The sequence below is a fragment of the Agelaius phoeniceus genome, chromosome 3, assembly GCF_051311805.1.
Source record: "Agelaius phoeniceus isolate bAgePho1 chromosome 3, bAgePho1.hap1, whole genome shotgun sequence".
Classification (NCBI taxonomy): Eukaryota; Metazoa; Chordata; class Aves; order Passeriformes; family Icteridae; genus Agelaius; species Agelaius phoeniceus.
Window position 1 is genome coordinate 47,926,740 of NC_135267.1, and position 27,400 is coordinate 47,954,139.

Below are 27,400 nucleotides of genomic sequence, written 5' to 3' on the forward strand. Positions count from 1 at the left end.
ACTGTCAGCTTGAACATATCAAAAAGTAAATATCTCCTACCACTTACAATGAAGAATAAATGACGTTTTATATTTTTTCAAACTTGAGAAAGCAACATTTTTATTGCCAGCACAAGTGGCTTTTTAAAAAGCCCAATTTCTAATCTAACATCTCTAAACCTCTTTCAAGGTTTAATTGGCCTTTTAAAATATATTATTTTAAAGATTAAAATATTCTTGGAACACTTCAATACAATAACAAAAACTCAAGCAGAACATAAGAACAGCAGTAATCTATCTGGAATTTATTTTGGTCTTGTGATTCATGGTTTCAGCAGAATCTCATATAACAAAATATTTTACTGCCTTTTTATTGCAGCCCATTAATTGTTATGTATGAATTGCCCTTGTATTTACATTTCCCATTGCACGGTCAAGGATTTGTCAAGAGAAAATAAGTAAAACAACTTCAAAGACAACACCCTGCACTAATGTCAGAATAATTTTGTGTGAGTGGACCAGTGTTAGTAAAACACTGTTAGTGTTTTTGTACTGTTTTTAGTACAGTTTTTGTACTAATGTAAGAACAGAAATTGCTTATGAATTCTCTGATGCAGTCAATATTTTTACCTTATCACAATCTGTGCCTCTCAGCTTTTGGATCGATGATTACTTTAATTTGTTATTTCTTTTTTTTAAGAAGTGAAAGAAAAGTATCTGTTGAAAGTAGAGATTTCTTTTTACCTATATCATGGGGACTGGGCTATCACCAGGTAGCAATATTAAACTTAAAAGGTTAAAATTTCAATGAGACTGGTGGTCAAGAAAATAAAATTGTGTCTTCTTGTTTAAATGAATACCTGTGAGTCTGCTACACAAAATCTTATAGCAAAGTAATTCCAAAAGCAATCTGGACCATTTTTCAGCTACTGGTTTAAGAGGTACCATAATTTTAGTAGGGAATTAAGACTTTCAATGATACCATAGTTTGCTGGTGGGGAAAGCTTCTAAACTTACCTTTATTTCTGAGGGCCATTTGTGGAGAGCTTTGAACTATGGGCTAAAGGATATGTGGTTTAAAAAAAAAATTAAAAGCAGCTTAAAACTACCATTCACAGCTACCCAGGTTTTGTTTTCCACTAAAAAGGAAAAAAATGGTTTTAGATTGATAGAGCTGCTTGTTAGTTTAGTGGTCTTGCTTTTTTTTGTTTTATATACCCTTTGACATGCTCTGTGGAAACCACGTATGCAGACTGGCTTGATTCTTACAATAATTTTGTTTCTCTATTTTTAGTTTGAAGAAGATATTTGACTTATTTCAGAATCAATTCTAAGCAATAGTTCCTAATTTTCCCACAAAGCCAAACAGAGGATGAGCTTTCCCTGTGAACTACACAAATGGTTTGAATATCATGGATGTATTGATGCACTGCAATCTCACAGTACTGTCGAGTACAGCACATTGTGGTGCTCAGCAGAAATGAAGATGAAACGAGAAATGTGTAATTCTCTGAAACATAATACTGCAAAATCAGGATTTGCTAGAGTAAACTTCAAGATTAAATTCACTTCTGGAAAGAGAGAAGCTATACCTCTCACAACATAGTCAAGTGCCCAAGCACTTTTTATTTTTAGCAAAGATGAAACACAGTAAGAAAATCTGCTAATGAAGAGAATTACCACACTGATTTGAAGTCTGTGTGAAGAGCCTGTACAGAGAACTCCTGTGTACCTCCTTAAGAGTGCAAACAAAAAAACTGTACCGAGGTGGTGAAAGTTTGAATTGAGTTTTGAAACTGCGCTTTCAGAGACGCCTTCCAAAATCACTTATTGCATAACCTGCTCAGACACTTGGAATGCCCTGTGACTCTCAGACTTCTGGCAAAGTTACTCTTAGGTGCTTGAAGCTTTTGGCTGTGGGCAGGGCATGATGTGGGCTGTGGTTTGCAGAGGTGAAGTGCTGGGTGTGTTCTGTCTGCCTCATGGAATTCAGGACCCACAGACTGGATCCTATCATTCCTTCCTGGACAACTACAGTTAAGTCATCGCAGGTGAAGTGAATTAGGCAGTGAAGTTTATAAACAAGATTTTTTTTTTGCCACCTCAAAATCACAGACATGCTGTATTTCATGAACATCTTTGCTACCTAAATCCAGGCAGGAGGTGAGTTTTGGGGCACACTGCTCCCCAGAGCTGATGTCTTTTTAGCTGGTTGGGATACATGGCTTTGGCTTTTGGGATCATTGTGCATGAACACCATCTCTTCCTGTTCAGTATAAATGGAATTCAACCACATGACTTTGCAATATGAGTTACTCACACTGGAGACTCACACTTAAATTCCAGCTGTCACTGGAATATAAAACCAGATAGGACCATCGTGGCATCATATATGGTCCCCTACAAGTGAAGATAGCAGCACAAAGGGCATGTGATTGCACAGCATCCTCACAGCCTCCATCCTGTGTGTCCCAAAACACTTATAATAAGGAAGTAAAAAACAAAGTCCAAGTACACAGTGAGTTGCAAGAAGGATCAAGATATTGCTAAGTCCCTGAGGCCTGTAGCTCTGTATCTGGAGGCCCTGGATCACTTCTGAGGTCCAAGCTGAGTGTGTGTTTCAACTGTCTTACTTTTGAGTCAGGCTGAGGTAGGAATACTTTGTCTTCCTCCTTTGTGTTCTAGTCCTTGAGGGACCCCTGCCAAAGAATTTGGGAGGGAGCCCCAAGATCCTTGCTCTGAGCACCTACATTTTGCCTTTATCAGTGGCTGTTCTTAAGTGCTTTGAAAGAGGATGTAAACTTCACTTCCAGAGCCAAAGCAAGAATAAAAGGTATGAGGTGAAAGCCCTGTTTGGATTGAACTCCATGTAAATTAGGACATTAGAGGAGACAAAACTTTGCGACCGCTCTGTGCAGATGTGTTTAGCTGAGTTACTCCATGTAGCACTTTACCAGACTCTGAAAGTACCTCTTGTGTGAAAATACAGTAACCAGCAACATTACACAGAGTTGTAGGAAATGCAGAATATGTCACCAATGTGGAAAATAGCAGAAAGTGAGTGGGTGTTGGGTCAGGACAAGAAGGATGATACTGTTCCCATAAAAAATACTTTCAAGTTCTTAAGCACCATCAGCCTGAGTAGTCATGGTGTGGACAAGCACAAAGATGAGGACTTTGCCCAAAGAACTTTTAGAGAACCTTACTTAAAACAAGATTCAGGAGAGCACAACAGTGCCTCCATTAAACCTGATCAGGCACTAGAGATGTTGGAGTCTAGGGTCTGAGACTTGGTCATGGGAGATGGAAAGAGATATTTCTCTGGCGCCTGGGATGATTCAACTGAACAGGCATCCAAGTTATCCCATCACCTTCCTCCCAGAACCCCAGGTATCTGTCAACCCAGGTATCAGGCATCTCTGATTTCTGGGAGATCACCCACAGACCGTGCTGTGCTGCTCAGCTCTGCTGTACCAGACTGCAGACAGTACCTGTGCAGTTTTTAGCCAATCTGGCGTCCCCGTAGTAGCCCGGCGCGCATCGTTCGCAGTTGAAGCCGCTGGTGTGGTGCAGGCAGTTGCGGCACTGGCCGGTCACTTCATCACAGTCTTCAAAAATCAGATTTGGGTCTGAGTTGCCATTGCAGTCACATTTTTTACAAGTGCTTCCAATTAGCAAAGGGTTCCCATAGTAACCAGGGGCGCACCTGAAAGGAAGAGCAACACCGGCAATGACGAACAATGACATTCCTATCTGTGACACCTTTTTATCTCTGACCTTATTTGTGTTACCAGGAATTGATCATTGTCTGCAGCTTCTAATGGACAGAGAGCTAATTAGGAGCTTTACTCCTACAGAGGCTATTTTGTGCTCTAATCTCAATCTGTACTGTTATATATTTTCCCCTTCTGGAACACCCCTGGTATCTCAAGCATACCAGTCTGCATTAATTTATTTTTTCTGTGTTCTTTTAGCAGTGAAATGATTTTCTCCCTATTGTTTTAAAATCTGTGACAGAATTGCCTTGGCATCAAGGCAGTTCTACAGTGTTTGTTTTGGTCTCTTTCAGCTCTGTATCTCACCAACTATATTGTGTTATATAGGAAACCGGGGTAAGAGGCCACATTTCAGGATGCTGAAACTCAGAGGAAATTCAGACTTTATTTCTATTATAAATGTACATAAAAAGTACTGCCTAGGAAAGGTTTATAGAAATACTTCTATGGTGAGGAATTGGGGTGGCTTCTTATCTTTGCAAAACAGAATAGGCCCTGAGCCAAACTCTATTTTTCAGATCTGTTTGATGTTATCCTGTTGGATGAAGGTAAAAGGCTGAGAGCAGTCACCAGGGAGGATACCTCTCTTGGTCTGCAGAGGGAGAGAGGGAGGTGGGTACCAGGCACCCCAGTGAAGGCCTGAAATAGGTCCAAATTTCATATCATGTCTTGTTATGTTTGGGAAGCATTTCAGTTGAGAAGTTTCTACATCTTAAAATGAGAGACATGTTGATATTATGCTGGTTTTTCATAGTACAGACACACCAGCAATGCAATACTCCTGGATGGATCAGTGGCCCTAAGCACAGAGGTCGTAACAGATTTGGTTATTTGGAAAGGAAATAGTCTCAGTTAAAGATGTTTCTGCTGATATCAGGAAATGTGCTTAATCCTACAAGTAAGGGGAGCTTTTGCAAAACAACCATTGACACAAGGAGAACTAGTAGCGGGGTGGGCATGGAGTGCTAATGCCCATGATGCAGAAGCCTGCAGCTCGGAGATCAGGGACTCATACCCCAAAACTGGAAATGAAGAATTCCTGACAGGAAGGGAATAACTGGCTGGTGTAACAATTGCTGGCTGAAGGAATTGGAGGATTGAATAGTTGCTGCAATGATTTTGGTAAGGAGTATTTATTGTGGCTCATTCTGTTTTATCACCATGTTGTCCTTGTCTCCCATCCAAAGTCCTGTTTAAGATGCTGTTTTTTTCTGTCTGCTGTTGGTAAGCAGGGAGTGTGAGCACTTCAGGCAGTTCAGATTAATTTTCCCAGATTCTGGCTGGGTACCTTAATCAAGGTCAGTTGTCTTCTAAAATCTGAACACAGTCAAATTCAGGTTCTGCCATGTCTGAACCCTGAAAACGTGAGAGATCTGATAAAAGCTTCGTATTTTGATCTGTTCCCATATTTTCTGTTGTTTTTTTATTTTTTTGGATAAAGAGAGTAATTTCCTCAACACTGCTTTGTTCATGTTCCAGTCCTGAATCCTCACAGTAGAAACATAAAATTTAAAGCATCTTAATATAAACCACTTGGCTGCCTCAAACACTGCTTTTGTCAATGACAAAGGCTCTTTCTGTCTCTTTGCAGCACTGCCAGAATCTTTGGTGCAGATTTTATCATTTGGGTGACCCAGATGTAAAGAATTAAAGTGTGGCCGGGAGTTCTGTGCACCCCCTGAAGAACTGTGAGTGCGACACTGAGTGCAGAGTGTCACTTATGATTATGATTTGGTTGAATCATTCCCCATTCCCATGGGAGTTAGAGCAGGCAGTGATGGGTAGAGCTGCTAGTCAGTCATGCCAGAAGTCTTGCTATGTTTGTCTGAAATTTCAGTTTCTTGTTTTTCTGTAGTAAGGTATTTTCCAAATGATCATCTGTCTAATGTGGCCCCCAGGTTCACAGAGGCCACTGAGTAGGGCTGGGGTCAGACCAGCCTTTTGCTCACTGCAGCCACATCTACCAACAACAGTGTGCTATCCCCACGAGGCCTGTCGTGTCTGCCCTCTCATCAGGACAAGGCCATTTCCCCACTTCTTTTCAACAATAAACTGTTCAGTTCACTTGCCAGGAATGTAGAGGACATTTCCTCACATCCCCACAGATACATTTTGCAATTCATGACCACCTGAGGCACCAGAACAAGTTGCCCAGAGAAGTTGTGGATGACCCATCCCTGGAAGTTCAAGGCCAGGCTGGATGGAGTATCCTGGTCTAGTGGAATGTGTCCCTGCCCATGGCAGGGGGTTGGAACCAGATGACTTTTAAGGTCCCTCCCAGCCTGAACTCTTCTATGACTCACTTTTATTAGCCATAACTTCTCATCTGGAGCAGCTGTTTAAAGTAAAAAGAAACTTTCAGAGCCGAAAATAAATGTTTTACCTTCACTCTTCCCTTTGCCCCTCAGTACATTTCATAGTACTGAGGCATTTAACGTCTTTTGAATTGTGGGCAGGATGTGAGAAGAGCAGAGGCCACTGACTGGAAATGTTCTGCTCCATCTCTGCACTTTATGGCCTGAAAAAGTTAAGAGGCCTGGAGTAAATGTCTTTTCCTAGGTTGTATCAATAAATGATTCTTTTTTGCTAAAAAAGAATATTTCCTCTCCCATAATAAAAGTGCAAAGTTGTCTTTGTTTCATTCTGCAGCCATAGCTGCTTCCTGTAATTATTAGTGAGTAAGAAATCAACTTCCTCTTCTCTGGCAATGCCAAAAGAACCTTTTTCATCGACTTGCTTTGGATGGTAAATTGTAATTTTTTCAATTGTTCTTTTTAACACTTGTGCATTAACAAAACCTGCATGGCATCAGTTACCACCCTGATGCCTTACTGCTGAAGTTCAGGATAAAAATGATTAATTTCTAAATTTCAGTTTGGGAAGCTGGTTTACTCAGTTCCTAGCTAGGGTGCCTGTGAGTTCACACCACCTTTTTCTGGCAGTGCCCAGCAGCAGTGTGTGCCAAGTAGGGACCTGCTCTTTAGCAAGTGGGCAGGGGCAAGCAGTACATCATCCAGCTTTGAAACGCTTTTGGACATTTCTGATACAAACAGTAGTAGGACCAGAAGGCAAGTCCTGTCTGTCACTGCTTACACCTTACCCCAGCAATCAGCCAAGCTCTTAACATAGTGACCAGGACAAGCTGATTTCTTTCTGTAGCTTTTTCTACACAGCTTTGCCTTCCTTGAGACAGATGCACTGTGTCAGGCTGGGGAGTGGCCCTTAGAAAACAATGCTGATGTTATTTTCTGCTGTTTCTCTGTTACTGCTGCCCATTTCATAGGATTTGTATTGCTTGTAGTCTGGGTTGACATTTTAATAACCATTAAGGAACCTCAATGACCTTTTAATTGTCTGCATTATCCTTTGTGTATAAACCTGACATTTTGAAGGAACAAAAGAATACAGCCGTGGGCCTGTAAACAAGGGTGGGCTTTTTATTTTTGTGCCATCTGCTTTCACTGTTGCTGTCATGATGCTAGTGATGTGGAGGTAATTGACTGATGATTTTGCATCATCTGTAAGGATGATGTTCATTGTTCATCTTACCTTTTTCATTTTGATTTGTCTTTGCATCTTAAGCATCCCTTTTCTCCCTTCTCTGACAGTTACATTAAGTATCATTTGAATTCCAGGCTTGCCCATTATTGACAGATGACTAAAGACTTAAATACTTCAGGGGCTTTAAGGGAAAACAAAAGGAAATGTTCAGGAAGCCATTGTCTGAGCCATCCTATATCCCTCAGTCTTTGTGCTAGAGCTGTTTTAATTTATTGGCTGCTCGAGGACAATTTCTGAATTTTAATCAGGCCCTAGACATTCATTGAAACATCATCCATGTGTGTTCATAACAAGTAAGAAAGCCTCTTACAGCACATGACGTTATATTTCTGCTGTATAGTTCCATTTATTTGTGTCCTTTGTTATTTAGGGAATATTTACTGGAAATTGTTTATGGATATAAGGGAAAGTTGAAAAGCAACACTGGTCTATAATTGTTTGCTTGACATTATTGAATCATGCCTGTGAAGTGCATTTAAAATGTAATGAAAAAAGCTGCATCTGCTTTAAGAATTTGACTTGATAGTGGATTTTCTCCTTTGCTTTTGTAAAAATTATTTGGTAGAAACCTGCTACATATATAAGGGGGTGAATTGCAAGAGGAATCGATATGGTGGATATTTTTCACTCCAGCTGCTGTTTCTGATTTGTATTTTGTACTTTTAAATTACATTCCTTTTAGGAAGATCACCGCATGAAGGTACACAAAATGCAAGAACTAGATCAAAATACATCATATGTAAATGTCTGTCTTATGCTGACACTTCGCCACAGCAAATTTTAGTGCTTTTTAGTAGGAAACGAACAAGATCATTTCACAGACACAATTCTACCTGATGAAAACTAGTGCATAAGATTTCTCCCCAGAGAAATCTTATGGCAAGATTTGGCAAGATGGCAAGATTCTCTCAAAAAATTCTGGACTTCTGTGTTGCTGAACAGCAAGCCATCCTATGAATTTCTTACCTTTCACAGTTGGGTCCTGCATAGTTTTCCTTGCAGACACAACGCACACTTCCACTTTTTCTGTAACAGGAGACTGCAAAGCTGGAATTTCATCAGGATGAGTAGTTAGAATACCAGGCAATGACAGACACTTGGGAATGTTTCTTTGTTACAGTATCAACATTTGTCAATGTGAACTCTGGCTCTTGGTTGTTCATTGCTGAATGGGTATTCAGCTCTCTACATAACTTATATTATACCCCTTGTTTAGACTTTAAATTAGTTTAGGAAGAACTAATTAGTGTATAGAATTATGGAGCTACATAAATACAGATGAATAGGTATGAAAGTCATTGTCTTGCAGTGCAGATCAGACACATCTGCAGGTTTTGAAACACACACTTTAGACAAGGGACTTAAGATAAATGTGTATGTCATGTGAACGTAATTGTTTCCTGTCTACTATCCTAATGGATAAAATATTGTTTGTGGAAGACACTGCAGTGAGCACTTCAAGAACTGAGATTTTGGAACGGGTGCAGTAGTTTTCTGTGCAAATCCTACATTTTTTCTCAAATTCCAATCTGGAAGTTCCTAGTGATGAAGACTGACCTCAGTAGTGCTGTCCTCATCCAGAGGAACTGAGTTTTCAGTAACCAGGGCTGCTCCACCATCTTTCCAAGAAGGCTGGAAAGAGTCTGCAGCCTCTTCTGAGACCAACATGCCAAGTAGTGATGCTGACTGCAGTAATGGCTTGGGCTGTAATTTCTACTGCTGTGATTCTAAATCATGAATTCCTTTGTTTTCTCATGTTTTTGGGATTTAAAAAATATTCAAATAAATATGAGACCCAAGAAACAGCAGTAGCCAGATGTGAAAAGTGCAAATTTTATGTGTATTTCAAAAACAGTGATGGACGTGGCTTAAATACATTTACAGGAAAAAAGAGATACGGTCCTAAGATGTTTCTAGTTAGTTTGCAATATGTGTGAATAAATTTCTCCCAGCACTAGATTGCAACCAGAGTAGTGAGTGGCAGCAGTCTCCAGCTGCAGGCCCATGGTTGCTAAAACACAACTCTTCAGTCATATGGTGCTGGGCAGCTGTGGCTGGGTTGCATCCATTTCACACAGGACAAAAGACTCAGAGCAGTGGGAAAGTGCATGATCCATGCATTGCTTGTTCCAGGAATAAACAGCATTGAAAGCTGATGAGAATTCCCGCATAATTTCAGTTCCTGCCAGTGTTTCTCAACTGGTTGGACAACCAGAGGCAAAAAATCTGTCTGGATCTCTGCTGTCTCAAAATATTTGGTATAACCAGAGAGAACATAAAATGAGATTCTGCTCACAGAATTTACAAATTAACTGCTGTGTGACTTTTACAAGAACATGTTGAGAAAGTCACAATAGTTTGGCAGGCTTCCTCTTCTTTAACCAAGTCTAATTCCTTCACGTAGCTGCAAAAACCACATTGTGGATCTAAGTTATGAAGTAGGACTGAAATCTTCCTCAAGTTTTATACTTTTTGTGAACTTTTAGGGAGAAAAAAGGCTTTATAATTCCCTTGGGTTTGAAAAGAAGTAACATCTGCTGGACTGTGACACAACCTCCATCCTCCTTTTTTTGTTCCAAAGGGATGAGATTACACTTCATGTGTAATGTCCAAAAGTTACTCCAAAAGTTCCCAGGATAGAAGATATGAAGACAGCCTGGTCAGAAAATCTAGAGACACTGATGAATTCCTGGAAAAAATACCTATCTGGTGAGTCTGTCAGTTTACAGATTTGGTATTCTATTTCCAAAGTAAAAAAGGGTAAAAAGCAGTGTCCTTTGGATGTTTTTTAAGCCATTTAATGCTTCTCTCCTTCTGGTAGAGTTATTATTTTGCCTTACTCTTTATATGTAGTAGGATTAATGAAGGAAAATTGAAAAAAACCCAACTAATGAAAAACATTTTTTCTTTGAATTTAGTTAAGCTTTGGTAAAGCTTAATGTTGCTCAATTTATTTTTTTTTTTGCCTTTTCGAGCCCCAGCTGAAGACTATTTCTGTGGTCAGGTCTGTCTCATGCAAGAAGCTGAACAGGCAATTTCTGCACATTATTTAAACAGGGGTATGAAGCAACTTGGGATGGGGCGTTCCTTTAATTACTACCTTCAGGACTTTTCTGAGGGAAAACCAAGGAAGCACAGTGGATTTTTACTGATGTAGTTTCAAAGGAGAGACCATTCATGGAACATTGAATATTCTGAGATGAAGGGACCCTTGAGGCTGATTAAGTCCAAGCCATATATTGCTGCTAATGCTGAGGCATCTGCATTCAGGTTTCTTGCAACATTTATTCTCCCTTCCCAACCCCATGCTGCTGAGTTTTGGGTTTGGGGTTCCTTCTCCCTAGTCTTCTGGAACAGGAGAGGCATAATATCCCTAGCTAAGGAGCATGTTGAAACTAGGAATGCTCCTTGGCCTCTGCTGCCATCTCCCACAGCACTGTCAAAGAAAGACTGTAGCCATAGTCCCTGCTGGCCCCACTGCACTGAGCCCTGCTCAGTGACCTGCTGGACCATCCAGCTCCCTGCTCTCAGGGACCACCTCTGCAGAGCCTTTGGGCTGCTGTCTGGGTGAATGCAGACCCAGTCACCCTGTGTCAAATCGAGCTGTAGGGAGCACAGACCAGACCTTGCCTGACTGACCCGGCTTGGTAGAGCCTGAGGCTCATGTGGAAGTGCCTCAGGCATGTGCAGCCCAGGTGGTGGCTCAGAGAACAGCTTCTTACACCAAAGTGGCTGCTCTGTGTCCAACAGGTTACAAAAGCCACTTTGCCAAGGAAAAAAGCACTGCTCCTGACTGTTGTATTTCTAATTTTTCAGGCATTACAGCTGCTACTGAAACTGGAAGGAATAGTTTGCTTCATCTTGTTCACTCCTAAGCCTTTTTAGATGTGAGCAAAGCCAGGTTCTTCCACTGTCTCTGGAGGATTTTCTCTGTAATCCAGGCAAAGCTGAAGTTTTTCAACAATAGCTCTTCTTCACCCCATGGCCCTTCTCACATGTCTGCAGCTCACTGCAAAAGCCAAGAAGAGATCTGCAGGAATTTGGCCAGAGTGATTTTGTTCCTTTTCCAGTTTGAGCCCTGAGAAGCTGAGCAAAATGGAGCCCATCCCACCTTAAGGCTGTATGAGTAATCCTATAGCAACAGCAAACAAATACAGTAAGGATGAAATTCCCTTTGCTGTGACATCCTGCTGAAAGCAGGATGGGAAACAACACTAATAGCTAGCTCCCTGAAAACCAGCGCCAGCCTCTTGGCAACCATTTACAAGCATCTCCCTGTGGTGGGATTCACATAGATACCTCTCTCCCAGAGCATGAATCTGAGCAAGAGGAAGCTGATAATTTCTTTCAGCTGCATTACTGACATGCCACTAATTGTTTCTAATGGCTGCTTGTGGCTTGTAGTCTTTTTCTTTTTCTTTTTCTTTTTCTTTTTCTTTTTCTTTTTCTTTTTCTTTTTCTTTTCCTGAAGACACAAAGCACACAATGTCTGGAGTTCTTTGACTTGGTCTTGGTTTTCTGTCAGGCTTCAGAGTTTCTTACCCAAAAGTAGCTGGGCATCAGCTAAAGGAGCACTGTAATTATCACAGGATGCTCCAACACTTTCCTTTGAACTGTTACTGTGCTAACCAGATCCAGCTGCTGTAGACTCAGGGGACTGCAAACTCAGGCTTTTTTGTGTTTGGTTTTACCCTTCAGGTGACATGGATAGAACTTTCTGTCTTTTTTTTTTCTGTCTCAACCACATAAATCTCTGATGCCACCTTTCTTGAGAATTGTTCTTTAAGGGATTTTAAAAAGCAGCCAGACAACTGAATAATCTCTTCCACATAAAAGGGTGAACTTGAACTTTCTCATTCTCCTCCTGCTTGGTAGGAATTGTTATGAGCATTTAAAAATATTTTACACTTTCTAAATGAAATGCTGTTTCCTGTGGTTGTAAACATGAGCAGCTGGTAGTCCTCTCATTTACCCCTGTGTTTGCCAAGGGCAGCAACCTTTGTCTCCTGCATCCAGGAAGGGATGCTGGCCCCACCTTGGAAAAGGCCAAATGCAAGCCAAATGGAAGAGAAGCAAAGACTCTTTACATACTTGGCAAGTGCTGGCAGGGGGCAGGGGCAGGGCTGGCAGAAGGTGGGCACCCCCCTGACAACGTCGCCAATGAAGCCATCGGGACACTGCTCGCAGTGCTGTCCTGTTGTGTTCCTCTGGCAGTCCTGCAGAGGAGGGAGACAGAATGGTGAAAGTTAAATGGAGGTGCTGCCTAATTCAGAAAAAGATCACTTAGCTGAAGACCTGGCCAAGCAGATGAGTGGCTGATGCCACACCTTGACCTTGCAAGGTATTGACAGATTTGGGCAAACAAGCTAACACAACAAGCTAGCACAGCTGCAAATAAAAATACTATAAATGATTACAGTGACCAGCAGCAAGGGTTGTACAGGACAAAACATACATATGAGGCTGGAAGGTGCTGGAGCAGAAGTGCCAGAGCTACTCAGGTGTAGCTGCCAGCCCTGTTTTGAACTGCATGTGCCAAAAGGGAAAAAATCCCCTTTAATGACTCCAAAACTAAAGAAAAGATATCTGCTGGTAAATATTGTCATCAAACTTGAGCCAAGACACAGGCTTCAGCAAGACTGCTTCTGGAAAAGAGCATAGGGAGCTGTCTCACCAAGCTACTTTAGAAGAGTAGGAAGGATACAGAGTGGGTTCCCACTCTTGCAACTGTGCAAGGAGATTTTTAGCATCCTTGAATCAGAACTCTCCCATTACAGCAATTTGTATAGACACAGTACAGATGTGAGCAGCTATGCCAGGCTTGAGACAGCAAGGAAATAGATCCATGGCAGACATATGTGGAGAACTACTCTGTCAGTGCATATTTGCTGTAGGTTTGGGCTAGCATCCTTGATTTTGTCCTCTTCTGAGCTAATACCATGGATCATGGAAACTGCATATTGACAGATATGATTTCCATCCCTGAGAAGATGACAATGTCTATAATAAAGAAAAATACCTCTGAGTATATGAATAAGCATCTACTGATTCAGGAATTCCTGTTTCACTATCTGCTGAATAATGGTGCAAATAAGCAAGGAGAATCAGAGGATGTAATCTATCACGATTTCCACAAAAAAACCAAGTAAGTTGACAGGATACTTGAAAAAAATTTTCTTTTGCAAATGGAAAGCTGACACAGGGTAGGAAATTAGGGTAGGATGGAACAGTAACTTTTCAGCATGGGAAGAATCACTGTTCAGATCACCACCTAAGCCTTGGTGCTGATATGAGTTATGTTCAGTATTCACTGCTATCTTACAGAGACAGAAAATGTAGGGCTGCTCAGCTGGGACAGAAAGGCAGGAGGGTGTGTTTGGGTTATGTATAATTCAAAAGTTTGTAAATAAGCTGTATGCAATACAATAGCTCACCCAAATTCTGCAATACAAGAACTGAGGGGCAATGATTTGAAAAGGTGCTTCCCTACACGGAACATAGACTGCTGCTACTTTTTGCCAGGAGGTGAGAATACTTGCAGGGACAAAAAGGGATTCCTTAGACAAATTAATGGGCAACAGATTTATAAATGGATATTCCAAGAACTCAAGAGGTATGTACCCTGTGACACACCCTAATACAGCAGTTGTGGCTGATGGTGGAGTATGAAACTGAGACTTCAGAAATGGGAACCAGTCTAGGTTCTCTCCTAGCCTGGACCTCTCATTGCCTTTGCTGGAGAACATACATGCCCTGCAGAAAAATCCACTGGGGCCCTGCATGGGAGCTCTTGTGCTACCTGGCCCAGGAGCTAGGAGCTGACAGGGAAGATGTGTGTGGGGTTTCAGGAGTGCTCCAAAGGGGAGGGAGCTCCTTAGCCTGGGGAAAGGGGCACCTGGGTGGCTCTGTGGCTGGAATATCTTCAACAGCCCTGGGGTGGAGTGAGGGAGCCCAGCCAACCAACTGTTCACCTGCAGCAGCCCCTGCAGATTTGACACTCACTTTCTTCTCCAAACATGGTGTGCTCTTTGAAGAAAGAGTATGAGAAGAGAGGAATGTGATTAGAGAAGACATTTAATGAAAATAAATAGTCAAGCTTCACTTGCACAGGCATTCCTAAATTAGTTTTGTATCCTCATGCTGTGACTTTGATTTAGTGGCAGAATTTTGTCCTGGCAACATTGATGTTTTTGGTTTTGCTTGTGAAAGCACATCTGGTTTTTTTACTCAGTATTTCTTATTTGAATTCCATAAAGGATCCCCAATTATTTTTATTTATTTATTTATTTATTTATTATTTATTTATTTACTCATTTACTCATAGGCTCAGATCCATTTTGATTCTAGAAGACTTTGCTTGTCTTTCTTCCTGCATATTTTATACTCATAGAGAACTCATTGCCCAGAAATTATTCTTTGTGCAAGGCTGTCATTTGGCCAGACAAACTCTACAACATGTAGAATGTGATGAGATAAAGGAAAAAAAAAGTAAATTTTTATTCCACAGATCTTTAACTAGATTAGCCATTAGTAGTTTTAGAGCTAAAGGTGGTTTTACTTAGTCATATTTGCTGTAAGGAATGAAATATTTAGTATATGGAAAACCAGAAGGTTATTTTAATTAAGGGCCTCTAAAACGAGAGAATACTAGGAGAAAGTTTGAATAGGAGGAAGGGGAGGAGGAGGAAAGAAGGGCACTAACAACGGGGCATGTGGTGAGAGCCAGAAGGCTAATACAGTTTTAAAGATATTTTGCATTTGTCATTATCCAATGAAAAAATGATGGTAATGTACCACCAGAGAGACAGGAGAACGTGGGCACTGAGCACTTGAAGTGCTTGAGCCACCCTGTGTCTGAAGCACTGGCAGAGGCCTTGGGTGTGTTTGATTGTAGCCTTCACTGTGTTTGATCAATTCGCTTCCCCTTGTTTGTCCTCAGCTCACAACACATGGGTATTAACAGAGTAAATCTGCTCCTGCTTTCCAAAGCTCAAATACAACTGCAATGAACAGAGCAAGACGGCAAATGTTGCTCCTCAAATCTGCATTTTTGTATCTAAAGTGAAGGGAAGTGAAAAAGGGCTCTCTTACCACAGATGCTCCATTATCTGAGTGCACATTTGTGGTTTTTCTCTGGTTAGTGATTATGTAAAAATGACTATCTTATTTAGCAAGACAGATCTTCTGTGTGTATTTAGAGCCATATTTTACAGTGATAGAAAAGGTGTCCTTATATTTTATATTCCATTATTTTGCATCTACAACTAAACTGCTGAGTCCATTAGGCCCAAGAGACCTATCTGAAGGGAGGAGAACATCCTGCAGCTCATGAGTGATTCTCAGCATTGGGGGACACTGGTGTGCTAGTTTGAGAAAAGTGTTTTGTTTCTCTGTGGATCATTTTGAGTGGATGATCAGTAGCAGCTTGGCTTCTAAAGGCTTCTAGATGAGTCTACAGTATGAAATCACTCATCCTTCAGTAAACCAGTGGCTTGTCTGATGACAGAGTAGCTGGATTGTATTTGCCTGTGTAAGAAAATGTCTTAGCTGGTCCTATACTACTCCTCTCTGGCACTCTCACTGAGTGCCAACAATCAGTGTGAGCATTTTTACCTGGTTCTTACTGTAACTATTAGTGCACACATGAAAAGAACATGGAATGGGGCTATGAGTGGGGGTGAGGGTGTGTGGTGTTACTTGGAAATGATTGTCAGCACCGAGCTCCTAGACCCATTTGATTGGAAGGAAAGCTGGAACTACCACAGAACACTTCATATGATGCAGTTCTCAGTTCATACATTTGTGCAGAAATAATAATGAAAAGTTTGTTGTTTCTCTTCAGGCAATAGTACAAGGACAAGTTTCCCAGCACAAGACAAGCATGCTTGTGTAAATTAATATAACTGAAAAACCAAGGCATGAATCTGCCCCACCTTCACTTAGGAACGTGAACTTGCAAGAAAAGAGTTCATACTGATGGTCTTCAAAGGCACCAGCTTTGTTAAATCTGCCATTTGTGCAGTTTTAGGGAAATTACTTCATCTGAGGGATAACAAAGTGCAATTTAGGCAGTCTGGATCTTCTCCATAGGAAACTGGTAGCAGATTGGTTTTCTGTGTACCCCCTAAAGTTGAAGACAGACAGGACCTGCCACAGAGTGTTGCAGAGCACCTGTTAGACACCTGATGCTGGATGGTATGGAGACACTCCAGGGGCAATCAAAAGTTAATACTCAGCCCTGCCTCTCATAAGTTAGTACAACAACAACCCCCCCACCTCTCCAAAACCACAAATAAAATCCCCCAGAATAACAGGGTCTTAAATATTGTTTGTGAAATCTGGAAGAGTCCTTCAACGTTGACAATCTTGCTACTTTGGAGATGAAAACAGTTATTGTTGCAATGTATTAGGAATTGTCTGTTTGTTTACCTTTTTTCTCCCTTATTACTTGTCCTTCTGAGAGACAGTCTTTTACCAACTGTTAATGCAGGAGATTGCACAAGGATAAATAAATTGTATAGGTAAAGAGATGCAGATGGCTTACATGGCTGGGCAGTCTCTGTTTGGAGGTAGATTTAGACTTCCCCTCATATATGCTCTCACATCTGAGGTTACAGAACTGCATAGCATGGCCCCTGCCAGCACACCAGAATTTGCTGCTATTCCAAAATAATAGTAATAAAACCAGAGTGCATCATAATTACTTGAAAGCCAAGAGTTGTACATGTTTTATCTTTTCCATCTCTGAGGTTTAGGGTTTCAAGCTTTCTCTCTCCAGCCACTGTGGGTGAGATGCAGTATTAGTTTTCAGAATTTCATATGGGAGAAGGAGATGAGGCACTTAAAGTAAACACAACGTATTGTGCAATTTTTCACTAAAGACACTTGTCTAAGTAAAAAAAAAAAAAAAAAGAAAAAAAAAGAGAATAGCTACATAACTAATTTCCTGATGTGGTTTGGGTCAAAATACCACCTCTATGTCAAAGTTTTGATTTATAGACCTTGTCCTGTATTAGTGAAGTGGGAGATGATGCCTTGCCAAAGCACCTGGCCCACTACTTTCTCAACCCATCACTTGGTGTATCTAACTGTGACAAATGTGGCTGAGCAGGTGGGAGAGCAGCAGCCCCTCCTTGCAGTCTTGGCCCGATTACCTTCATGCCTCTTACACTGGCTGTGCAGGAGTGGAAACAAGTGCTCGCAGATTGAGGATCACTGTCACATGTTTTCAACAGTAAACTGGGAGGGACAACAAATACTAACATTAAACATAGCTAAGAGGGAGGAAAATATCTATACCTGAGAAAATGTGTTGATTAACACTAATCTTTTTGACAATCACTGCATTCTGGTCAGATTTTCAAACATATGTCACCAATGTGTATAGATATCTGCAGCCCATCTTTGCAGAAAGAAGCAGTGAGGTATAAGCAGCAAGGCTCTTTGTGAAGGCAGAAGTACCTAACGAGCTGGGGAGTTTTGCTAGCTCCCTACTGCTTTTTGCTCATGCTTGATGGATGGTTGTAGATCCACTGGCAGCTCTCCAGACCAGCCTTGGCAACCATGTGGAACATATTATCCTCTTGGGCAGAACTGCCAAATCTGTTCCAACCTTTCCACTCAGCTGTAAACCCAAATGCTTAAACACAAATCACTTACACGACAATATGCTCTATTGTAAAAAATTCCATAAAAGGCTGGAAAGAATACCGGTGGATTTATCCTCTCCACTGTTAGGATCATTTGGTCTTTCCTGTTCCAAAATGGTCACATTTATTTATTTATTTATTTATTTATTTCCTTATGAGTATTTGGATGCCTTATATAAAGACCTATCAAATATATGGAACAGAAATGATAACAAACTACTTAGAGATTTCTAGGAAGACAGCAAGAAATTTACCTTCACCTTCTGCTATAATGCTTTCTCCAGACTTCTTTTGTTCTGTGTTTTCATGCATCAAGGAAAATCTAATCTCCATTAACAGTAGACACCTCATGTAAGACACTGATAACTCAGTCTTACAAAAATTTTGCCTGGATAAACAGCTTGGTGTTTTTGAAAGAACTTTCAGCTTTTCAATCCATTTTGTTGTGTTCTTTTGGAGTCATTGCCATAATATATTGCAGTCACCTCAAGCAACTTGCTTCCCTAGACTGTGCAAATTTTTAAGTATGGTAAAGCCCTGTGAATTGTACTACTTGCACAATCCTATGCAAGTGTGACAGTTTATGGCTTTAGAAAAGCTGTTCCACCTCTATATGCCACCCTTTTCAGAGGTGACCATCACAGCCCTTCTGATGATCAGTCATTTGAAGACCACTCCCATGCCTGAATTTGAAATGTGAAGCCCTCAGTGGAGGTGCTCTAAAGAAACAGGCCAGCTGTAGGTGGTGGGGTGCGGTCTGGGGAATGGTGAAGGAGGTAAAACGTTCCTTTCATACCTTCCTATCTTACTAGCAGCAAAACATGATGGGCTTTATGCAGGGAAAATACACATCCCCGGGCCTGCAGATGGCCACTTGAGTCTCTTGCAATTTCACCCAGTTAACATCACATGTTTCCAAAATCAAAGGCTAGAGCCTGAAAAGGGACTTAATTTTCTTCTCATAGCCAGGATTGAGAAAAATACGTTAAAAATCCAAAGTCCAAGATCAGCACGATAAATTGATGTTTCTTCCCCTACTGGCCTTATGTGCATCACCAGATAGTGTCCTTGAAATGAAGCATTATTTGACATCTCTCTTTTAATATATCATTAGTAGAGCTTACACTGTGCTGGCTATTCTTCTTCTAACACTTGGGTGATTTTCTATCCTAACAAAATGGACTGTGTGTCTCTTCAGTTTTAGTCACAGGGTCACATCACTGATTTCTGTACTGTTTTTATGTGGACATCTATGCAAGGAAGGCCCTGTCTGCAATAATTTCTTCTGTCTGGTTACCTAAGGAGATTGTTGATTCATTGACTGTGTCATTCAATAAGCTTTTAATGACTCGTGGATTTGATTTGCACTCTATGAATAAGCTGAGAGAAGTTTTGAAACAGAACCTCAAGATATATATATCAGCAGAAATTAAAGATATGAGCACTCTACCTCAAGCCATCATTAAAAAGGGTTTAATTTTATTTGATTTTGAATTTAGGGCACAGGCCAATGAAAATTTCATTAATTTGTATGCTGTGGGAACTACATTTGTCAAATTGATTTGAGGGATTTGCATAATATGATGGCCTCAGAGCATCATATGGGGCCCAACCCTTTATTTTCATCCCTTTTGAAGCAGAGTACTTTTTCCTTTTCTTACTGTCTTGTCTATTTATTCAGGTCTTACAGCTTAGTTATTACTTAAACTATAAAAAAATTTCTACCAACCAAACACAGTGTTATTATTGCTTTCATGTTATTATAGCTTCCAGCATTGTTAGCAGAGTTAACTTTGAAAAGTGATGTCTTTTTTAATGTCCAAATACTTCCATTATGTTGATAAACATGGAGATATCGAAAACTTTAACTTTGGGGAAGATCAGTTCTTCTAAAGATCTGCTGCTAAAGATGGTTTGTATCTGTGGCTCAAGATAAGGGTAAGACCTGGTTAAGGTGGAGAGTCCATATGTGATGAAACTTTATAATACGATTGCATCTTAGAAACAGGGAGATAGCAAGTTCCTAATCATGGAAATAGAGACTAACAACAATAATAAAGTGGGATAAATACAGATTTATCCCACAGCTCATTAAAAAATAACTGAATGCAGGAAATCTTGTCTAACTACCAGGTATGGTGGTTTCCACTGCAAGACTTTTTGGAGTAGGTGGCCTTAAAATTTGAGAATAGGGAGAATGGTGAGCTCTCCATACCACATGGTCCTATCTCTTCACAGGAACTCCCAGATATAGAGGTATTGACTCATTTCTGCCCTGGCAGGCTTTGTCCAGATATGTACATGTCCTTCTCCAGCTCTTGGGGATGGCTGCTTTTTCCACTGATTCTAATACAAGTCACATTACCAACCATCAAGTCACCTTTCCCTAATCTAATGTGCTTCTTCCTGCTGTAATTAAAGTTACATCTTTCTCTCTCTAAGCTTTTCTTCTCCCAGGCTTTCTCAGTCACATTTTGCTGTTTACCAATTTCATTACTCTTCCAAAGTTCTCCGGAAATTTCCGAATCTTCAGGAAGGTCCTGTTACTGCAGTCCCCATGGGCATCTCTGGGTCTGGTTTATGCTATCAAACCTTTAAAACTCCTTTTCATTCTATACTTTTCCTCTACCTTTCACTTTTATTTCTCTTAAGCCTTTTCACTGTTCCTTTTTATTCAGAAGTAAATGACCTGAGCTTAGTGGCTTTTAAAATCCTTCAGATAAGCTATCAAAAGGCAATTTGAACTCAAACAGTAAATTAGGGTTTAGCTTTTAGTTTTATTCCTTACTACCTAGCTGGTTCCAAGAGAAGAAACACCAATCAGGAATGTACATTTACTTTCAGATCATTTCTTCCTGATACTGTAAATTTTCTGAGTTTGTTTGTTCGTCTTGAACCCTTGACTTAAGCCATATTTTTGTAGAAGACAGGAAACAGCTCTTCTGTTGTGTTTGTAACCTGAGGATATAATAATTTCCTAACTCATATATTCTACTCCAGAAGCTCTCTGGTGACCAGAGTCATCAGAAGCAGACGTGTGACAAGCTGTCTTGTTCCCAAGTCTTCCATCAGAGGTTTCCCCTTGGCATCACTGTCACTTGACATTGTCACGAAGGGGACCATGATCCCATGAGCCAAAGGCCTTGTGCATGTGAAAGAGAATAGCTGGGAATGCCTGGGAGTCTGAAACCACTTTTGAAAATTTAATATTAAAAAGTAAGCCAATATGTGTTCTGCAGAAACCAGCCAATTCCAAGCACATTACAATGGCCAAGCCATAGTAATTTTTCCTGTGCTGAGCAGCTGCACATTCTTCTTCCCACAGAAATAAAAATGGTAGGAAATATGCCATGGAACTTGACTCGATGTATTTGAATAACTGAAAACTTGATAGTGGTTGCAACAAAGAAAGTATGTGAATATTATGAGTCCATTTTATGAAGAGATAAACTGAGGGCAAAGGTTTATGACTTGTCAAAAGTAACACATGGCAGAGCAAGGGGTTCTGGGCTCTTACAAGCTATACACTTTACAAGCCTGCAAAGAGTGTACTAGTGCCTAGCTCTTGCTATGTGGTTTAAACAGTATTAGCTTCCATCATTTTTTTAGTGTATTAGTGCCCTAATTGCCCACTAGTAGTTGGGATTAGTTTTACTGGGCTCATTTGTGCTCTGGAGCTACAAATGTTTGACTACTATTACTAACACACAGCTTTCTGTATGAGGTGGTTCTGAGTCAGATTGAACATGTGGGAAATTGTAACAGTACCATGGAATTCCACACACTTTTTCCCTGGTGTATTGTTTCAACCTTCTCATGTTGTTCCTTGGCAGCAGGAGACTGCCATGCATCTGAATTGCTCTGGGAACACATGTATATACACTCACAGGGGTCACTCACCATTGTAAATTGTTTATATTATACACAGCACTGTATTAATAAGGGGGAGAAAGAAATGTGTTTGAATTTATACATTCTTTTTCTCCAGAGGTATACAAAACTCTTTCCATATTTCTGATGGAGTAAAAATTTTCCACATGCTAACTGTCACAAATACTGCATGAGGGAAGTGTTTTGAATCTGCAGAGATAATTTAAGTGACAATTAATTTTGGCCAGGACAATTTATTACGGTATTGATCTTGGCCCTACTTATGATCCTTCTTCAGCAAAAAGCTTCTGTGGTACAGACACTGCTTTTGCATTATATTGAAACTGAGCATCAGTATTAAAAGTCTTGCAGTGAGAACAGAGGAATTCCTTACCACACAGATTCCAGATCCATCAAGGCATCTGTTTGCATTACCATTACAGTTGCAAGGAGAGCATTTTCCTGAGCTGGTACGATAAAATCCTTCTTGGCATCCCTGCAATGAGAAAGAAATTATTTCCTATGCATATGTAGCTGGAGAATTAGGTTTGGTGAGAGGAGAGGAAAGCAAGGCTACAGCCATCAGGTCTCCCCCGAGCACACTGTACAACCCCACCATAACAGACCACACACACACTGCTGAACTTGAGTCTGTTCTTTCACTCTGTCCTGGTGCTTGGTTTTTTGCCTTAGAGTGTTAAAGCTGTCAGCATTCCTGCCTGTGTCCTGTCCCTGACAAGGTCTGGGTGTGGAGCTGGCAGATTCTTACTGCATGTTGTACTAGAGGATGAGTTAACTAGAAACCATAATCCTTATTTAGTAAAGAAGGTGTATTTATAGGAAAGGAATAGCTTTTACTGAAAGAAAAGAAAAGGAAAGGAAAGGAAAGGAAAGGGAAAAGGATGAAAGCTTTAGAAAATTTACTTTACATCAAAACTTTGATGAGATTTGGAAGAATAACCTATGGGAAACAGAAACATACCTACAAAGATCAATGCCCTTTTGAATAAATGTATGGCTTTGCCTGTTTATATAATTTAGTAATTTTGATAATTTACCTCAGCTTACCAAGAGGAAAGAGAAATTTTAAATATCTGGATCACCTTCTTTTGAATAATAATTAAAGCAATAATAATATATGGAATCAGAAACACAAAGCTATTAAGGTGCCCTTCAAAAACTGAAAAATAAAAAGAAAATTAAAGTGGATAGTTTTTGTTGTGTTGATTATAAATTCTTGTTCTTCGCTGAGGAACTTTTCCCTCATTATGCAGAGCTGGTGAGATGTACGCAGGCTGATCTCATCAGTGAACTCTGTTAGCTCAGGTACCCTGTGTCACCCTGCTCACCCTGTCCAGTCTCCCTGTGTCACATATATTATGCTAGATTAATGAATTTTTGGATCCTAAACATCTCACTCTTGTCTAAGTCTTGCAATATTGTTGCAGAGCTGATGTAAAGACACTGGCATGTCATTCAGTGCTCCGAAAATTATTTGCCACACCAGTGATTTGCCAACAGTGATGTTTCTGCTATCACTCGCAAACAGCATCCTTGAGCTGGCTGTCAGAGCTTAAGGTATGCCACACTTTCCTGATATATTTTTTGTGGCTGTCTGTACATAACTTTTTTTATTCTGTGGCTCTTGAGGTCACCTACCCTTGAAAAAAGTGGGAAAAGTGTAAAGTTCAAATAACTCAGAAGGGTGTGTGTCTTGCATTTGTATGAGCCAAGAGGCTTCTTATTGTATTACTCTGATCAAATCAGGATTAGCTTTCCTTCGTGTCTTATTTTCCTGGGTTGTCCTCAAATCAAGGATGAGATATTTTTCTGCACGGTGTAGAAAAATAGCTTAGCACCTGTAGCTTCTCATGCTCAGGTAAGCTATGGCAGAACAGCAGGTATGCATTACCAAATGCAGACCCACACAGTGATACCTCCCTACCTGCAGAAACTGGCCTGTGAGCAGCAGTGCCAAATGTCCCTACTGGTGGCTGGGGCTAGCCAGCCTTGGCACCATGCTGTGGCCTTGTCACTCCTGGGACCTGCACTCACATGTCTGCATCGGGCTGTAGTTACAGCTGGGGAGCTCTGGGTAGCAAGAGCCAGCAATCCTGAGTCTTGGCTGGGTGTTAACTTCCATTCCCAAGTGTGGCTAGGTCCAGCCAGACAGGCTGCTCGCTTAGAAAACAACTTCTTAGGAGATGACTAACAGCAGGCTTTAAAAATGAGGTTTAGAAATTAATCATTGGTCCCATCTTATCCCAGAGAGCTCTGAGAAGTGGAGATGAACATAAATGGAAAACTCAGTTGCCTTTACCATTCTTGTGCACAGAATTTTATCTGGTTTGTTTTGGAAACACTTTCTTTGATAATAGCTCCTAGGAGGCAAAGTCTTCAGACCACAGACTCTTTGGGACAGCAGAAATACTGTCTATTTCTACTGCTTGTTTCTTTCAGTTGTTTAGTCTTTGCACAGCGGTAGGACTGGCTCCCGCCAGACTAAGGATTGCAGCTCAATGATTACACCACACACTGTGGAAGGGAGACAGTTAGTTTCTAAATTGAAAACAGATTCTTGTCCCAATGTCTGCCTTTGCAATATTTCTTTCCACCCATACAGATCTAAAGCTTGTTATATTCTCTGATGAACAGAGCTGGTGGGTGGTCCTAGCTGTGTTCCTCTAGTGTCTGCCCAAAAGCTTTCTTGGTTTTGCAGGTCTAAGCAGAATGATTTTTACTTATGATAGTGAATATGGACAATGGAAATGTTGGAATGCTTGTAAAGGTGTCTATGAAAATCCTTTAGTCAGCCATAATGATAATCTCATTTATACTTCAACTGATGGTGTGCCTGCACCGCAGCCACGAGAGAGCTTCCATCCTGTCCACACACCCAGCAGTAAGAAGATAGTGCAGGTCAGTGCTACATCGTTGGTTTTAGCATTAAGGGCAAGGGCTGCACAGACTTTGCTAAGGTCCACTGGGAACCAGTTTACCTCCTATTATTAGCAGACACACTTCTGAGTTCCTTAAGATATCTGCCTCAAGTCTGGGTCCCTCTATTTTCATTGTCAGAGCCCCACTTCAAAATGAGATGTGGGGAAGTCATCTGGGTATTTTTTTTCATAGCCTTTTCCCCCTATGTTATTCAATTAATCACAAAAAACTTGGAAGGTGCTGATGCTTACTATTTTAAACAGTACTTTAAACCATGGGTTGCATCAATGTAAACCAGAAATGAGATATTGACAATCAATGGTATGAGGGGCAGTGGAATGAAGGGAAAATGGGATCCAGACTTCCTTTGGGCTCTGAAGTTTTCTCAGGCATTCTCAATTATTCTGATATATTTTTGTTGCTCCTTGCCCTACTAGTGATAATGGAGTGATTGGTTGGTTGTTCCAGAGCTTGAGCCAACATCATATTTATAAAAAGAAGTGTCAGAGTGTTGAGCTAATTGAGGGATTCAAATTGCTGAATGTTCTGGAAGCAAAAAATTATTGCACACAAAGCAGAAACAGGACTGGATCAAAATAGAAATACCCTCCCTGTAAAATAATTATGTAGGCAATTGAGTGAGGAACATTTCCGTCCACTGTCTGTTTCTGAATGGTGAAGACAATTAGAAGGCCAAAATGTTAGGTCTGCATTAGCAATTATGTCTTCACAATTATTAGATATTTTTTTTCCCTGAGGGACAAAGTTTGTTCCAGTTCAAGATGAAAAGTCCAATCAGATCTTGGCCTTGCTGATCTCCTGAAAAATCTCTGCACCCGTGGGGCATTTATTCCCTTGCTCCCGCCCTGCATCTGGGTTGAATGATTGCATTACTTAAAAACAAGAACCAGCTGCATGCTGAAAGTGCTGGGGAGCCTGTAGTAATTTTCTGCTTCTTCAGACCTTTCTAGTGGTCTGGGTACAAGATGGGACTGAAGATGGAAGACAATTCACATACACAGAGTATGAATTTACTCCCATATTATATTCAAGCAGTTCCATCAATTTCATTGTAACTGTTCCTGATCTGCACCTGCAAACTGAGGGCAAAACCAGATCCCCCAGTCCTTCCCTGCTTCCAGCTCACAGGAGTGGTGCAGCTGTGCTGGGGTGGCTGTTTGCTCTGAACCTGTCTCTTCTGGTTTTCTTTCCCCAAAAGAAGAGTGCTGTGCTGGTAACACACACAGAGCATTCTCTGTGGTCACATCTGCACTGGCCAGCTGAAGAAAGGCAAGGTGTGGTTTCAGGCCTTAATCTTGCTCCTTGACAGACAGTGATTTTCCTCCCAATGAACAGGCCCAGCTCAGGACATGGCATGTGTTAGAATGTGCCCCCAAGGGCAGCTTTTATAGGGCTACCCTTCTCTGGGCAAACACAGGGGGTGTTTCAGCACATGGACACAGGCTGTGTTATCCCTGTTTGACTAGGAGGTCCCAAGACTGCTTTATTCTGTGCTTCAGATGTAGCCACTGACTCTCTCATCTAATGGTAAGAAAACATGGCATATATCTTTAGTTAGTAGTGCAAATTGTGACTTGTGAGTGTATAAACACACAAAGGCTCTCTTCCACAATAAAAGGCTCCCTTGGATCTGCACCAGTGCTTGTTATTTCCAGAGTTTCCTCCCAAGTGCTGAGGTACACAAAAGCATGTACATTCAGGGTTAAATGGTCTGCATTTATAGATGTTTAATGGACATTTCAGCTTGTGTTACATCCATGATACTATTTTCAGTCTTGGACCAGGAATCCCATCACATCTGGTCCAAAAAAAAACCCATAGAAAAAGATGGTGCTCTCCTCCATGACCATTGTACAAGAGGAAACAGCTGATGCATGAGGGGAACTGAATTTAAGGGACAGCACTCAAAGTAGTTGCCATTGCACATCAGCTGCCTAGTCACTTCTAAGTTTAGTGCCAGCAGAGCCTTGTTTGTAGCTCCCAGTAGTGTTATGGCCTTTGCTGCTAGAGAGAGTCCAAAGTTGTGCTTCCTTCCAGGTCTGAGAAGGATCCTCAGGGAGCTACATGGATGGATGGTACATGGATCCTCAGGGAGGTTCAGGCATGAGGCAAAGGTCAAACATTATGGTATTACTTGGTAGAGTCTCACTACTAGAGAGAAAGGTCTGTTCAGGAAAGTAAAAGTGAATGCAATCTGGACACAGCTGAGCCTGATAAACTCATGGGCTCGTGATGAAATGAAAATTAATTTAATTAACATAATATCCCAGATCTATCTGCAAAAGTACAAATAGGTTCTATCCTGTATTGCAAACATTGTGTTTTGTGTAGAAGGGTGATTTTTGATGGCCAGAGGGAAAAATGCACATTTTCTTAGTTTCTGGCAGCCTTCACACATTACTTCTTCATATGCCAAGGGGTTAAAGACTCTAGCATCATTTATGATATGCTATTCAAGTCTTAGAAACTGTTCCTGATCATGTTCTTTTAGCCTTCAGTGGAAGAGAATATAATTAATTCTCATTACCTGTCATCTGATTTTGGCCAGGTACATACATAGCTATCTCTGGTTAAGCTGACATACCAGAGTTTGTTTACTTTCTT

At 40.8% G+C, this 27,400-nt stretch overlaps 1 protein-coding gene across 1 annotated transcript in view; it reads right to left on the minus strand.

The window, feature by feature from the left end:
- Nucleotides 1–27,400, minus strand: part of LAMA4 (laminin subunit alpha 4) — a 98,204-nt gene that overhangs the window by 53,554 nt on the left and 17,250 nt on the right. The window contains exons 2-5 of the mRNA XM_054629187.2: nucleotides 22,230–22,331; nucleotides 12,408–12,532; nucleotides 8,283–8,363; nucleotides 3,471–3,685 (exon numbers count right to left, since the gene is read on the minus strand). Of these exons, the coding sequence (XP_054485162.2) occupies nucleotides 3,471–3,685; nucleotides 8,283–8,363; nucleotides 12,408–12,532; nucleotides 22,230–22,331 (523 nt within the window). The remainder of the gene's footprint in view (nucleotides 1–3,470; nucleotides 3,686–8,282; nucleotides 8,364–12,407; nucleotides 12,533–22,229; nucleotides 22,332–27,400) is intronic.